Source organism: Salvelinus fontinalis, chromosome 1 (genome assembly GCF_029448725.1).
Source record: "Salvelinus fontinalis isolate EN_2023a chromosome 1, ASM2944872v1, whole genome shotgun sequence".
Lineage (NCBI taxonomy): Eukaryota > Metazoa > Chordata > Actinopteri > Salmoniformes > Salmonidae > Salvelinus > Salvelinus fontinalis.
The window spans coordinates 73,922,240-73,938,889 of record NC_074665.1 but is presented as its reverse complement, the minus strand read 5'-3'; the positions used below and the strand labels follow the sequence as shown (position 1 = coordinate 73,938,889).

General features: G+C 43.5%; 2 protein-coding genes across 4 annotated transcripts in view; both read left to right on the top strand.

The window, feature by feature from the left end:
* Positions 1–4,979: 4,979 nt before the first annotated feature.
* Positions 4,980–13,033, top strand: LOC129861481 (ran GTPase-activating protein 1-like). 2 transcript variants are annotated; one of them, XM_055932866.1, is made up of 15 exons: positions 4,980–5,077; positions 5,471–5,598; positions 5,733–5,860; positions 6,044–6,103; positions 6,626–6,805; positions 6,949–7,083; positions 7,311–7,469; positions 7,656–7,769; positions 7,840–7,939; positions 8,059–8,143; positions 8,235–8,463; positions 8,604–8,706; positions 8,820–8,908; positions 9,140–9,261; positions 12,090–13,033. In XM_055932866.1, the coding sequence occupies exons 2-15, from the start codon at positions 5,487–5,489 to the stop codon at positions 12,172–12,174; spliced, it is 1,701 nt and encodes a 566-aa protein (XP_055788841.1). In that variant the 5' UTR covers positions 4,980–5,077; positions 5,471–5,486; the 3' UTR covers positions 12,175–13,033. The 2 variants fall into 2 exon arrangements, with proteins under 2 accessions (XP_055788841.1, XP_055788846.1); XM_055932871.1 differs by lacking the exon at positions 12,090–13,033 and adding an exon at positions 11,585–12,060.
* Positions 13,034–13,377: 344 nt separating this feature from the next.
* The window catches only part of LOC129861463 (chondroadherin-like protein), a 42,298-nt gene continuing 39,025 nt past the window's right edge, over positions 13,378–16,650 (top strand). Inside the window, exons 1-4 of one of the 2 annotated variants that reach the window (XM_055932836.1) lie at positions 13,378–13,501; positions 15,386–15,556; positions 15,880–16,074; positions 16,284–16,585. In XM_055932836.1, coding sequence (XP_055788811.1) covers positions 15,386–15,556; positions 15,880–16,074; positions 16,284–16,585 — 668 coding nt within the window. In that variant the 5' untranslated portion in view covers positions 13,378–13,501. Of the gene's footprint in view, positions 13,502–13,858; positions 14,135–15,385; positions 15,557–15,879; positions 16,075–16,283; positions 16,586–16,650 lie in introns of those variants that run through there. The other variant, XM_055932845.1, reaches the window with a different exon arrangement.

Here is a 16,650-nt window from a genome sequence, read left to right as displayed (position 1 = left end):
CCATTACTTGTGTTTCTTGGCCTAGGCAAGTCTCTTCTTATTATTGGTGTCCTTTAGTGCTGGTTTCTTTGCAGCAATTTGACCATGAAGGCCTGATTCACACAGTCTCCACTGAACAGTTGATGTTGAGATGTGTCTGTTACTTGAACTCTGTGAAGCATTTATTGGGCTGCAATTTCTGAGACTGGTAACTAATGAACTCTAACTCTAATGAACAATGCACACCTGTTAATTGAAATCCATTCCAGGTGACTACCTCGTGAAGCTGGTTGAGAGAATGCCAAGCGTGTGCAAAGCGGTCATCAAGGCAAAGGTTGGCTACTTTGAAGAATCTAAAATCTAAAATATATTTTGATTTGTTTAACACTTTTTTGGTTACTACATGATTCCATATGTGGGGGACAGAGTGACGCAGCGGTCTAAAGCACTGCATCACAGTGCTAGACCAGTGTTTGATCCTGGGCTGTATCACAACAGTAAAATAACTGTAAAATAAGAATTTGTTCTTAAGTGACTCTCAAAATGACATTTTGTTGGTTACTAAATAATTCCATGTGTTATTTCATGGTTTTGATTGCTTCACTATTATTCTACAACTTAGAAAATAGTTAAAATAATGAAAAACCCTTGAATGAGTAGGTGTGTCCAAACTTTTGACTGGTACTGTACATATATATATATACACTGCTCAAAAAAATAAAGGGAACACTTAAACAACACAATGTAACTCCAAGTCAATCACACTTCTGTGAAATCAAACGGTCCTCTTAGGAAGCAACACTGATTGACAATACATTTCACATGCTGTTGTGCAAATGGAATAGACAAAAGGTGGAAATTATAGGCAATTAGCAAGACACCCCCCAAAACAGGAGTGATTCTGCAGGTGGTGACCACAGACCACTTCTCAGTTCCTATGATTCCTGGCTGATGTTTTGGTCACTTTTGAATGCTGAAGGTGCTCTCACTCTAGTGGTAGCATGAGAGTCTACAACCCACACAAGTGGCTCAGGTAGTGCAGTTCATCCAGGATGGCACATCAATGCGAACTGTGGCAAAAAGGTTTGCTGTGTCTGTCAGCGTAGTGTCCAGAGCATGCAGGCGCTACCAGGAGACAGGCCAGTACATCAGGAGACGTGGAGGAGGCCGTAGGAGGGCAACAACCCAGCAGCAGGACCGGTACCTCCGCCTTAGTGCAAGGAGGTGCACTGCCAGAGCCCTGCAAAATGACCTCCAGCAGGCAACAAATGTGCATGTGTCTGCTCAAACGGTCAGAAACAGACTCCATGAGGGTGGTATGAGGGCCCGACGTCCACAGGTGGGGGTTGTGCTTACAGCCCAACACCGTGCAGGACGTTTGGCATTTGCCAGAGAACACCAAGATTGGCAAATTCGCCACTGGCGCCCTGTGCTCTTCACAGATGAAAGCAGGTTCACACTGAGCACATGAGCACATGTGACAGACGTGACAGAGTCTGGAGACGCCGTGGAGAACGTTCTGCTGCCTGCAACATCCTCCAGCATGACCGGTTTGGCGATGGGTCAGTCATGGTGTGGGGTGGCATTTCTTTGTGGGGCCGCACAGCCCTCCATGTGCTCGCCAGAGGTAGCTTGACTGCCATTAGGTACCGAGATGAGATCCTCAGACCCCTTGTGAGACCATATGCTGACACATGCACATTTGTGGCCTGCTGGAGGTCATTTTGCAGGGCTCTGGCAGTGCACCTCCTTGCACTAAGGCGGAGGTACCGGTCCTGCTGCTGGGTTGTTGCCCTCCTACGGCCTCCTCCACGTCTCCTGATGTACTGGCCTGTCTCCTGGTAGCGCCTGCATGCTCTGGACACTACGCTGACAGACACAGCAAACCTTTTTGCCACAGTTCGCATTGATGTGCCATCCTGGATGAACTGCACTACCTGAGCCACTTGTGTGGGTTGTAGACTCCGTCTCATGCTACCACTAGAGTGAGAGCACCGCCAGCATTGAAAAGTGACCAAAACATCAGCCAGGAAGCATAGGAACTGAGAAGTGGTCTGTGGTCACCACCTGCAGAATCACTCCTTTATTGGGGGTGTCTTGCTAATTGCCTATAACTTCCACCTTTTGTCTATTCCATTTGCACAACAGCATGTGAAATGTATTGTCAATCAGTGTTGCTTCCTAAGAGGACCGTTTGATTTCACAGAAGTGTGATTGACTTGGAGTTACATTGTGTTATTTAAGTGTTCCCTTTATTTTTTTGAGCAGTGTATATTCAGTTTTAGTCAGAAGTTTACATACACCTTAGCCAAATACATTTAAACTTTGTTTTCACAATTCCTGACATTTAATCCAAGTAAAAATTCCCTATCTTAGGTCAGTTAGGATCACCACTTTATTTTAAGAATGTGAAATGTAAGAATAATAGTAGAGAGTGATTTATTTCAACTTTTATTTCTTTCATCACATTCCCAGTGAGTCAGAAGTTTACATAAACTCAATTAGTATTTGGTAGCATTGCCTTGAAATTGTTTAACCTGGGTCAAATGTTTCGGGTAGGCTTCCACAAGCTTCCCACAATAAGTTGGCCTCCTTGCACGCACAAGCTTTTTCAGTTCTGCCCACACATTTTCTATAGGATTGAGGTCAGGGCTTTGTGATGGCCACTCCAAAATCTTGACTTTGTTGTCCTTAAGCCATTTTCCCACAACTTTGGAAGTATGCTTAGGGTCCTTGTCCATTTGCCTGACCCATTTGCGACCAAGCTTTAACTTCCTGACTGATGTCTTGAGATGTCGCTTCAATATATCCACATAATTTTCCTCCTCATGATGCCATCTATTTGTGAAGTGCACCAGTCCCTCCTGCAGCAAAGCACCCCCACAATATGATGCTGCCACCCCCGTGCTTCACGGTGGAGATGGTGTTCTTCGGCTTGCAAGCATCCCCCTTTTTCCTCCAAACATAACGATGCTCATTATGGCCAAACAGTTCTATTTTTGTTTCATCAGACCAGAGGAAATCTCTCCAAAAAGTATGATCTTTGTCCCCATGTGCAGTTGCAAACCGTAGTCTGGCTTTTTTATGCCGTTCTTGGAGCAGTGGATTCTTCCTTAATGAGCTGCCTTTCAGGTTATGTAGATATAGGACTCGTTTCACTGTGGATATAGATACTTTTGTACCCATTTCCAAAAGCATCTTCACAAGGTCCTTTGCTGTTGTTCTGGGATTGATTTTCACTTTTCGCACCAAAGTACGTTCATCTCTAGGAGACAGAATGCGTCTCCTTCCTGAGCAGTATGACGGTCCCATGGTGTTTATACTTGCGAACTATTGTTTGCACAGACAAACGTGGTATCTTCAGGCATTTGGAAATTGCTCCCAAGGATGATCCAGACTTGTGGAGGTTCTACAAATTCTTTTCTGAGGTCTTGGCTGATTTCTTTTGATTTTCCCATGATGTCAAGCAAAGAGGCACTGAGTTCGAAGGTAGGACTTGAAATACATCCACAGGTACACCTCCAATTGACTCAAATGATGTCAATTAGCCTATCAGAAGATTCTAAAGCCATGACATAATTTTCTGGAATTTTCCAAGCTGTTTAAAGGCACAGTCAACCTAGTGTATGTAAACTTCTGACCCACTGGAATTGTGATACAGTGAAGTATACGTCAAATAATCTGTCTGTAAACAATTGTTGGAAAAATTATTTGTGTCATGCACAAAGTTGACGTCCTAACCGACTTGCCAAAACTATAGTTTGTTAACAAGAAATTTGTGGAGTGGTTGAAAAACTAGTTTTCATGACTCCAACCTAAGTGTATGTAAACTTTCAACTTCAACTGTATATATATATAGAGAGAATATATTATATATACAGTATATATATATAATTTATTTACTGCTACCACCAACCACAGGAGTATTCAGGAGCCCGCTCTCAATGAGAACCTGCTGCCGCTCTGCTAATCGTAAGATGGGGGAGGAGAGGAGATAGGGGGCACACGTGGGTAACTGGGGGGCCCTGCCTTGATTGGGTAACTGATTAATACTGTAAAATAAATAAAAAATCAACTGCATAATAAATAAATGTGACAGGTCAGTTGTGTGAGTCAGGGGCTGGGCCCAAGCCCATATGGGACCCAAGAGGCAACCACAATTTTCCAAATACACCAGAGAGCATGATTTGGCCAGAGGATCAATAGTTTCAAAAAAATGACTGTGGATAAAATGTTGTCACAAGCGCATATAGGTCACTGCCCAAATAAAGGAAACACCAACATTGAGTCTTAAAAGGGTGTTTGGGCACCACGAGCTGCCAGAACAGCTTCAATGTGTCTTGGAAGGAAAATGCACCCCACACCACAACATGTCATTTGTATCTCTCATTTACTCATGTGTTTCCTTTATTTTGGAAGTTACCGGTAGCATACAGTCGGGAAGGCCTGTGATTTCTTAACCTGGCCCTGGACATTTCCTGTTTTCATCAGGCTGGTCATGACTTTTTTCATGTGTTAGGTAATTCATCCCTTGAAATGGTTGGATGGAAACATGGTTAGCAAGCCCCTGGCTGTCCGCAAATAAATAAAAAACTAGAAAATGTGGCCATCTGCTTTGCTTAATATAAGGAATTTGAAATGATTTATACTTGTGGTTTTACCTTTGCTACTTAAGTAAATGTAATTCGTAAAATGTACTTTCGATACTTAAGTATGTTTTAAACCAAATACTTTTAGACTTTTACTCAAGTAGTATTTTACTGGGTGACTTTCACTTTTACTTGAGTCATTTTCTTTTAAGGTATCTTTACTTTTACTCAAGTATGACAATTTTCAACTTTTCCCACCACTGCTGATTTTTACTGTGACTATACTTGATCCTCTTCTCGAAAGGTGCTCGTTCAGGCGCTCTTTTGCCCTCCAATCTTGTATTGCAAACAGGTTGCAACTCCACTCCACAAAGTGGCGGCAAAGAGCAATCTAGTTAGTGGGCCTGTGTACAAAAAATTGACAGAAGAAAAAACATTGACGTCACGCATTGTAACAACAAGCGCGCGGAAGGAGGCAACGCGACTATCATTATATATCATCCGTTACGGTACTGTAACATGTTTGTCAACTATTAAATATGTTGTTTTTGTGTATATTTCCTGTTGTAAGAGCTGAAAGCCTAAAGAAGGTTCAGTTTAACTCGTGTAAAGGAACGAGTTACTTCTATTTTGGATAACGTCGGTGTGCTAGCAGCCGGTTAGCTAACTATAGTTAGTAGCTTGTCACACTAACAAACAGAATGCTACGTTACTGCGTTCTCTTTTCCCGTAATGTTTGTTAGCTAGCTATGCAACTCAAACCTCATGTTACCTGGCTGAGTAGTTGAGTCATATGAGCACAGTAATAATAGTCATTGGTAATGCCTGGTACTCATTGTCAGTAAATTGTTAATAAACAGTACTTTGCGAGCCAATTCATCTCACTGTTCTTGCTTTCATAGAACACCACAGACCACAATGGCTTCCGATGACATTGCCCTGCTGGCCGAGGTGCTGTCCAAGACTCATGTAGGATATGGAGAGTTGAGCTACAAGGGCCAGGGACTGAAGCTGGACAACACAGAGTCTGGTGAGTGCACTGATTGCAAACTGGTCAACAACAGGAGACTTCAATATGGCATTGTTCTCTAACAATGCCAACACGGTTAACAGCTTTGATAATAGTCTTCTATAATCAATTGGTGAATCTGGTTGTCTCTGCAGTGAAGGAGTTGGTGCGGGAAATAGAGGAGTACCAGGGACTCCGGGCCCTGCGGTTGGAGGGAAACACAGTGGGAGTGGAGGCAGCGCAGGCTATCGCCAAAGCCTTGGAGTGCAAAGACCAACTTCAGGTACTTGGCGGAGAGAGCCTTGAGATGAATTGTCTGTCTCCCAGGCTGAGCAAAGCAAACTGACTTGGGCCTACTGCTGAAAATAGTGAAGCCACATATTCACCCCATGATCCTTAGGAGGGTGTCAGCATTTTACTGTTGAGTGTATTTCTTTACATCCTGCTTTAACTGTTTATTTTTTAGAGTTGTCACTGGAGTGATATGTTCACGGGTCGCTTGCGCTCGGAAATCCCAACTGCCCTGGTGAGTCAACACTAACAACCTCCCCTTGTGCTTCATCTGATTTTATACATATACTAATATACAGTGACAAGAAAAAGTATGTGAACCCTTTGGAATTATCTGGACTTTGCATAAATTGGTCATAAAATTTGATCTGATCTTCATCTAAGTCACAACAATAGACAAACACAGTCTGCTTAAACTAAAACACAAACAATTATAAGTTTTAATGTCTTTATTGAACACACTGTGTAAACATTCACGGTGCAATGTCTTACTGTGGACTGATGAACATCAAGGCTTTAAGAGATACTTTTGTGACCCTTTCCAGCTTTATGCAAGTTAACCCAAGATTAAGAATTGTTTTCTGAGATCTTTTGTTCGGGGCATGATTCACATCAGGCAAGGCTTCTTGTGAATAACAAACTCAAATTTTATGACATTAATGCAGAAATCCAGATCATTCCAAAGGGTTCACATACTTTTTCTTGCCACTGTATGTTCCACAAGTCTGTAGCTCTTCATGTCTCTCTTCATCCTCAGAGGTGCCTGGGCAGTGCGTTGATGACAGCAGGGGCCAGACTGCGAGAGCTTGACCTGAGTGATAACGCCTTTGGGCCAGATGGGGTAAAGGGCATTGAGACTCTACTGAAGAGCTCTGTGTGTCACTCTCTACAGGAGCTGAGACTCAACAACTGTGGCATGGGCATCGGAGGGGGCAAGGTGAGAGTTTGGAAACACCAATTGTGTGACTGGTAGTACTTACTGACTTAGGAGCATAGGCCATCAACATATTTTCTCCATCATTCGCTTTTCTGGTCTACTGTTAGGATGTGCCACAAAGTAACCAGTGTTTTGTCTGTTAGATCCTGGCGGCAGCGTTGACTGAGTGTCATGAACAGTCCAGTGCTCTCGGTGCCCCACTGAAACTGAAAGTGTTCATCGCAGGCAGAAACCGCTTGGAGAACGAAGGAGCCACAGCCCTTGCCCTGGCATTTCAGGTACAGACAAACGGACACAAACTGCAACTTTATGATGAGGATCTATCCCCATATCATTATTCTCTGTAATAAAGACATGTCTGTTGTTCACACACTGAGCTTGGTAGATGCAGCTTGGCCTAATATCTTGCTTTTTTTTCTCCCCTCCGTCTCTTTTGTGCTCTCTCCCTCCACCTAATTTCTCTCGCACTCTGTTTCTCCATCTCCCTCCTCCTCTCTCTTATCAGCTGATGGGAAGCCTAGAGGAGGTGCACATGCCCCAGAATGGGATCAACCATGCTGGGGTGACTGCTCTGGCCACCGCCATGCAGCACAACCCCCACCTGCGCATCCTCAACCTCAACGACAACACCTTCACCAAGAGAGGGGCGCTGGCTATGGCTCAGGTATTACTGCCAAATTGTCTGCCTAGTGTTCTGCTGTAGTCAAACACGCGCTATATCTTGGTGCTAAGCCGGACAAAATTGTTATTCAGCTGATTGGGGCCGTCATATACATTTTAGTGTATTAACAAGGTTTTATTTTATGAGTTCTCTTCATTTATAATGATCTTTTCCCCTCTCTGTCCCCAGGCTCTGAGGCATCTGAGGACTGTGCAGGTGATAAACTTTGGGGACTGCCTGGTGCGTTCTGAAGGGGCCATCGCTCTCGCTGCTGTCATGAGAGAGGGACTGCCCACTCTTAAGGTCAGTAGAGGTGTTTGTGGGTGGGTGGATTACCCATTCTTGTCTGATTTGTGTTCATTCCTGTGTTCAGGAGCTAAATCTGTCCTTTGGGGAGATCACGGAAGCTGCAGCACTGGTGTTGGCTCAGGCTGTACAAGACAAACCCCATATGGAAAAACTGGATCTCAATGGTATTATTCACCACGCACTACTTCAATCAGTCTGATTGGCCATGAAATATAGATCCAAGTGTTAATGACAAATCCATTTTATGTGTTTTGTTAATAATATATTACCTGTTTTTGTCCAGGTAACTGTTTGGGGGAGGAGGGGTGTGAGGCTCTGAAGGAGACCATGGACAACATGGACAGGGCCGACATACTGGCATCTCTCAGGTAGGTGTGAGTGGATGTCATCACAGCTGTGATTATACAACATTTAGCTATCATCCGAGATGCTGTATTGGCCTTGTTCTACGCTCTATAGTGATGATGAGGGAGAGCCTGATGAAGATGAGGAGGAGGAAGATGAGGAGGAGGAGGAAGAAGATGAGAATGGCAAAGAGATGAAGGAGAATGGAGTGAAGGATAAAAGAGACAGCCCAGTGAAGCCTGAGCCAACTTGTCATCCAGAGATCCTCTCTTTCCTCAGCTCCCCCACCGCTGAGACACTGCTCAAACTGGGGGGCAACAGGACTGGACTCATCCAGCAACACGTAAATTATTACTGTGGTCATGGGCCATTCACACTTTAACTGTTGAAGTGTATCGGAAGAGGGCCTTGTTGTGTAAGGTTAGAAGGCAGTAGCAGTTGTCATTGAGTTTTAACATCTATTGTGGACACTTCCCTGGTCAGGTGGATGTCTCTGACTCTGATAAGGTTGCCGATGCCTTCCTGAGAATCTCCTCTCTGTACAGTGATGACCATGAGGTCAAGAAGGCTGTCCTGGAGACTATTGGTGAGCCTAAACAGTCAAACACCCTCTTCTCTAACTTCTGTCCGGCATCCTGCCTTGTCTCTGTGTTGGAGTGGGACACTTAATGTGACTAAGTTGCTCTACTTGTCCTACAGACACCCTGTTGAAGAAGGCATTCTCTGGTTCCTCCCTGCAGACCTACAGCTTCCTGTCCACTCTACTGGTGATGCTGGGGCTCCTCAAGGTAGAAACACTATGTACAACATGCTTGTACCGTTCACTGAGTCTCAGCCATGTCAGTTACCATGTTGGGGTCAAACCATTCAAATCCATTACTTGCTCGAAATAAACAAAAATGTACTGTTTTCTATGAGAATTATTTAACTTGACAGGCTACTAAAATGTAGCCCAACTTTGATTAGCAGTAATGCCAGCCCTAATGTATATGGCTCCCATGTTAATCTGTGCTGTCCAGGGTGAGGGCAAGGTGAAGAAGGTGCAGGTGTTACCTGGTCACCTGTTGGTTTTGGAGCACGCTGTCCAACAGGACTACTTCCCCCAGGACCACGCCTCCCTGCTGGACACCTTTGTCGCCAGGTAAGGCTCTGTGTGTGTGTGTGTACCCGTTATTCTGTCTGGGTAGGTTGTGGACATTGAATAGTAGGCAGCTCCATGATCCTTGGGGTCTCAAGGGTGTCCCTCCATGAAGAAAAATAACAAATCTAATCTTCTAATACATCACAATGGAGGAAATGACATTTCAATACTGTCACTATAACATCACAATGGCGTCTAGACACACAGAATTAGAATTTATATTTCTATGATGGAGGAACACGGTATAATTCTAGTTTGGTCCGTCTAGACGCCATTATGAAGTTATAGTGACACCATAGACCCAGTCGGTATTAGATAGAACGTCGTGGCCCCACACTCCTGTGGTTACCAAGGTTACCCCATTGGCTCACAGCAAATACTTAAACTTTTTCAAACGCAATTTTATTGTCTGCTTATTTTAGTCAATTACAAAACTAAATTAAGAAAAACACGTCTAAATATAACTTTTCAACGTTGCTTGCTCCAGAGCGTTCTCACTACTTATAAAAACTGAATATTGTAGGGCTTCCCTCATGCCCCTTCTCATCATTGTGCTAGCAGCCATGTGAGTGCAAGCTAGCTACCAACCAGAACATTAAGCTAGCCAAGACCTGCTACACAAACAGACTATAAAGCTACAAGTAGTGAGTGGAGTCACAAACGGACTGTACTAAAGAAGATAAATGTCTTACCTGTAATGAAATTTTTTCCACACACATAGCTATGTGTAGCTTACTTGGACACCCATTTCCCACTCGCCCACGCTGACTAGCCTGAAGCCACAGGGCTCTTCTCGCAAGCTCTATTCCCCTACGTGGGAGCATTGCGAACCATAGGTCAGGATTTTTGACCTGGTTACATGTACATTGAACAACACAGCAGCTTTTCGGCATGTTTTGTTATTTCTCTATAACAAAAAATCGACGACGAAGTTGTCTCTTTTACAATGGAGGTCAATAGGAGAGAATTTAGTTTTTCCTCAATTTGTGTGTGTTGTCAAGGGGAATTCCTTTTTACATAAATACCGACTGGGACTATTGGAAAGTCATTTATTTCACTGTGATGTAATTAGACACGGGTTCAAATACAGTACATTTGTATTTTAAATACCTTTTCTGTGTATTTGGCTGAATCAACTACTACAGTCGTGGCCAAAAGTTTTGAGAATGACACAAATATTAATTTCCACAAAGTTTGCTGCTTTAGTGTCTTTAGATATTTTTGTCAGATGCTACAATGGAATACTGAAGTATAATTCCAAGCATTTCATAAGTTTCAAAGGCTTTTATTGACATGAAGTTGACGCAAAGAGTCAATATTTGCAGTGTTGACCCTTCTTTTTCAAGATCTCTTCAATCCGCTCTGGCATGCTGTCAATTAACTTCTGGGTCACATCCTGACTGATGGCAGCCCATTCTTGCATAATCAATGCTTTGAGTTGGTCAGAATTTGTGGGGTTTTGTTTGTCCACCCGCCTCTTGAGGATTGACCACAAGTTCTCAATGGAATTAAGGTCTGGGGAGTTTCCTGGCCATGGACCCAAAATATCAATGTTTTGTTCCCCAAGCCACTTAGTTATCACTTTTGCCTTATGGCAAGGTGCTCCATCATGCTGGAAAAGGCATTGTTCGTCACCAAACTGTTCCTGGATGGTTGGGAGGAGTTGCTCTCGGAGGATGTGTTGGTACCATTCTTTATTCATGGCTGTGTTCTTAGACAAAATTGTGAGTGAGCCCACTCCCTTGGCTGAGAAGCAACCCCACACATGAATGGTCTCAGGATGCTTTACTGTTGGCATGGCACAGGACTGATGGTAGCGCTCACCTTGTCTTCTCCGGACAAGCTTTTTTCCAGATGCCCTAAACAATCGGAAAGGGGATTCATCAGAGAAAATGACTCTACCCCAGTCCTCAGCAGTCCAATCCCTGTACCCTTTGCATAATATCAGTCTGTCCCTTTTGTTTATCCTGGAGAGAAGTGGCTTCTTTGCTGCCCTTCTTGACCCCAGGCCATCCTCCAAAAGTCTTCGCCTCATTGTGCGTGCAGATGCACTCACACCTGCCTGCTGCCATTCCTGAGCAAGCTCTGTACTGGTGGTGCCCCGATCCCGCAGCTGAATCAACTTTAGGAGACGGTCCTGGCGCTTGCTGGACTTTCTTGGGCGCCCTGCAGCCTTCTTCACAACAATTGAACCGCTCTCCTTGAAGTTCTTGATGATCTGATAAATGGTTGATTTAGGTGCAATCTTACTGGCAGCAATATCCTTGCCTGTGAGGCCTTTTTTTTGTGCAAAGCAATGATGACTGCACGTGTTTCCTTGCAGGTAACCATGGCTGACAGAGGAAGAACAATGATTCCAAGCACCACCCTCCTTTTGAAGCTTCCAGTCTGTTATTCGAACTCAATCAGCATGACAGTGATCTCAAGCCTTGTCCTCGTCAACACTCACACCTGTGTTAACGAGAGAATCACTGACATGATGTCAGCTGGTCCTTTTTTGGCAGGGCTGAAATGCAGTGGAAATGTTTTTGGGGGATTCAGTTAATTTGCATGGCAAAGAGGGATTTGCAATTCATCTGATCACCCTTCATAACATTCTGGAGTATATGCAAATTGCCATCATACAAACTGAGGCAGCAGACTTTGAAAATTAATATTTGTGTCATTCTCAACTTTTGGCCACGACTGTATATGAAAATAATTTCCTATAAATACTATTTTCAAATACATTTATTTGATCTTGTTTTAATTTTATCTTGTGATGAGCTTAGATTTTCCCACTGTCGTGGAGGGAAAAGTTCTTATGTGTCTGTGTATGCAACCTACAGGCACGGTAAAGCCCTGAAGTCCTGCAGCCATGCCCGAGATAGTCTCAAGTCCACACTGGAGAGAAGGATCTCCCCGGAATGCTGAGCCCTCCTGCAGCCCAAATGAACCAGTCAAAGCCACACAACCTACGCACACACTCCCACTCAGGACACACACTGAACTGATAAAGGGACATTCCTTGCATGAGGACCTCGCATAGATACTTTACACTGGACAGAAGAAGGGGACGAAAACCAATCTACCTACACTCAATAGATACCTGTGTGTTTTAGATTCATGATGCTCCTCCAATGAAGACGTATTGAAGAAGACTAGTTATTCAGACAGGGTTTCCTCAATTTTATTTTTGTATTTGTTCTTGTTACTATTTTTATACAAAAAAGGGACATTTTCATTAAGCCTTTAAAGACATCGTGGGGAGAAATTGATTTGAAAAATGGAATAAATACTGAAGTTGATGGGCACACAAACAAGAATGGTGGTCAGATTCAGTAAGAACATGGTATTACTTTCTAGATTAATCTAGCTGGCCACATCTGTACTGCTCAGCCTTAATATTATCCCACCATATTATTCCCGAGTTCAACCAGGTCAGATTCATTACTGTGCATCAGACGGTGAGGAGTGGACTACAGTATGCCTGTGCATCGCACCGTATGGACAGGAATCGACATCTATGTATGTATTGGTCTTGTACTGTATGCCGTTATAACAATGTAGAGCTCAGGAGACTAACTTGTTGAAAGGGAACTTATGGGGAAAATGAAATAGAATTTACCTTTGATTCTCATGTGTCTTACAACTTTAATGTAATGAACATTGATCTATATAACATTGGAATACATGTACAGTATCATTAGGACTATATTGATGTTTTTCATGTTAATCTGATTGTATTGAGATGAAGTGGGTGATGTGATAAAATATTACTTTTCCAAAAGTCCTCAGTGTGTTTATTCATTTTAATCAAACTTGGTAATCAAACCAGAGGCAATTCCTCTTGTTTATTTTCACTGCCAGGGATTTATCTCAACATCTATGTTAAACACATGTATGCCTACAGTAGACCTATTAAGAGGTGTAAATATTTGATAGGAACATCAATCACTGACATTTAGTTGTTTGAGAGGCTGGTTAGTTGGCCTCAAGCCTGCCTATAGAAGCCGTACAGTAGCTAGGCGATATGCATACTGTTTATACAACCCCCGAGGCGCAGCTCTACTGCGCACTTTGAAACCCACGAGAAATGAATCGAAAGACGGGGTCAGAGTGAATGGAGGGATAATGAAGTTTATTTTGGATGGGGTACAGCCAGGGGAAGAGCAGGGGAGAGAGACCAGGGACCGTGAGAGAATACACGGCAGTACAAAGAACGGGAGCTGAATAACAGGAACACGAATACGGAGCGAGAGTGAGTAAATGGTGGAGAGATGCTGCCTAGGTTGCGTTAGAATGAAGCGTCGACTTTGTGTTGAGACCTTTAGATATTGATAATATATTAATAATGGGAAAAAAACTGCCGCACTTTAATAACTTCTAGAGATTGGACAGAATGGGTCAAATACAGTGTCATGATTTTCTGTCAGCCTACACCTAATTTAAAAAAGACAGAGACGTGGGAAAGTTGTCGTTGAATAGCCAGGTAACGGTAGGAAACCAATAGAGGGAAATGTATTCCTCCTGGTTTATTTACAGGAGACACTCGGCAGCGGTGAGTCCTGTGCCCAGCGATGAATACACTGCGCGTCTTTGTGCGCACCCGGCGTGCCAGCTCAACTGCGGTCTAAACTGCTTATCCCCGGGGGGACACTGACACACAGGCTTTGCCCTAGGAAATTCCACCGTCTCTTATTTCTCCCCCCTCTCTCACAACTCTCTCTTTCCCTCTAAATTCACAACGGTCTGTGATCATTGTAGATGGAGACATATTTGAAAACATTTGTTAAAACAGTTTTTCAACTGCTAAGTAGTAACAAGTAGGCTAGTGGTCAACAAGGATTACATCGTTTTGGTTGGATTTATTTGGAAACTTTCCTCGTTTCAGGTAGGGACAATCTCCCAAACCCATATTTCCATACTTAGTGAATTGTTTTGGTTCAGGTAGACTGCGACATCAGACTACAAGGTGATAACGGTTTCATTGTGATGAAATAGCTTAAACGTGTGTATGTAAGCTATCATTGAAATACTGTCTTTAAATGTGGAAAAACACTTTCAATTAGTGAATTTCCATTTTGAAACTAGGAGAAACATTGGGATTCATGCCATTCTTGCTATTAGGCCTACCCTCTAAATACATTTTCACACAGTCTGAATCTGGTGACGCATGTGATTGGAAAGGGCAGGTTTGAGAATTTTTCAATTTTTTAGTTGCTCTACCCATATATTCAGACAGGCCTTAAGCTTTTTACGCACGATGTTAAAACAAATATTTAACCTTTATTTAACTAGGCAAGTCAGTTAAGAGCAAATTCTTATTTGCAATGACGGCCTACCAAAAGGCCTCCTTTGGGGACGGGGCTGGGATTGAAAATACAATAAAAATATTAGGATAAAACACACATCACGACAAGAGACACCACAACACTACATAAAGAGAGACCTAAGTCAACAGAACATGGCAGCAGCACAAAACACGGTACAAACATTATTGGGCATAGACAACAGCACAAAGGGCAAGAAGGTAGAGGCAGCAATAAATCACGCGAAGCAGCCACAACTGTCAGTACGAGTGGCCATGATTGAGTCTTTGAATGAAGAGTTGGAGATAAAACGGTCCAGTTGTAAGACAATGACCAAAGCTGTATGGTCTCGTGGAGTTTTAGTCTACAATCAGTTAGGCTACTTTAGCATATAGGTACATTATAACTATTATATTATGTAGGCTATTGAATAAATACGTATTTATATCGTTTTACGAATCGATTAACCGTATGCGTAATTGGAGTTGTTGGGACCACATTTAAATACATGTATTTAGATAGTTTTAACGCGGCGAGGTGTCAAACGGCTTTTCAAGTCGAGATGCGTCTCACCGAGTTGATAATTAAGCCGTGGAATGTAAGACCGCCGAAAACCGACGCATACTAGCAAAGACTTGAGAAAGCAAATAGCCCAAATTACTCTAATCCGAAAAATAGACGGGTTGAGAAATTGGATTAACTCGATAAAGGGATAAGACTGAGACTCTCTAAAACAAATAGGTCTACATGGGATATGGAATGGCTGTCAACTTTGTTTATCTTGTAGTAGAATAATATTTGCGCAGCCAGTTGAATCTCCTTTGATTTTCCAGATGTATTCGATGGACTGCCCCGCAGCCTTGAGGTCTCTGCTGGTACTGCTCTTGGCCATCCCGGGGGCGCACCTTGGCAAGTGCCCAAAGGAGTGCATATGTGACCAAATCTCACTCACTGTTACCTGTGTCAACAAAAACCTGACAGAGGTGCCTCCCACAATCGACGAGGTAAGCCTAAACCCCATGTGACTGACTCATTGAAATTCTGGATTTTATGAAGTAAGCTTAATGATTATAATTCAAGGGACAACCTGTTTGAATACAGCAGGGTTTCCCAGACCATGTCCTGGGGCCCTCCTGGGTGGACATTTAGTTTTTTGCCCTAGCACTACACAGTTGATTAAAATAATGCTTGGTGATGAGTTGATTATTTGAATCAGCTGTGTATTGCTAGGGCAAAAACCAAAACATGCAGCCGGGGAGAATTCAGGTTGAATTACAAAATCCTATTAAACAAATCTCAATCATTATCAATCCCTTCCCCCCATCAGATTACAGTGAAACTGGATCTGAGAAGCAACTACATCCAGGAGCTGCCATCAGGTGCATTCAAACACACGCCGTACCTGACACACCTGTCCATGCAGCGCTGCAATCTCCGCACCGTGAAGGAGGGGGCGTTCCGTGCTCTGGGTCGTCTCGTCTTCCTCAACCTGGCCAACAACAACATGGAGATCCTCTATCAGGTGAGAGAGGACTGTGTTATATGTGACTGTTTCTGTGGTTTGACTATGTTTCTGGGGGAACTTGGTATTGAAAATGAAAAGCTCCACACTCTCTTTCTTCATCTCATTTTCCCTTTATCTCTCTCTCTCTCTCTCTTTGTCTTGCCGCCACTCTCTCCCCTCCCTCTCATTCCCCCTTCCTCCCACTCTCTCTCCTCTCCCATCTCCAGGAGTCGTTCGACGGTCTCTCCTCACTGAAGCAGCTGCTGATTGACCGTAACCGAGTGGAGGAGATCCAGCCAGGGGCCTTCTCTCAGCTGGGGTTCCTCAACCTGCTCTCCCTCACCCACAACCAGCTCACTTATATCCCCAACATGGCCTTCCAGGGCCTGCAGAACATAAAATGGCTGCGCCTTAGCCACAACTCTGTTAACTACATGGCCACTGAGGCCTTCGCAGGCCTGTTCACCCTCACGCGCCTCAGCCTTGACCACAACGAGCTGCAGTTCTTTCCTACTGAGACCATGACCAGGTATGATGGTTGTGTTATCTCTTACATTTACATTTTACATTTACGTCATTTAGCAGACGCTCTTA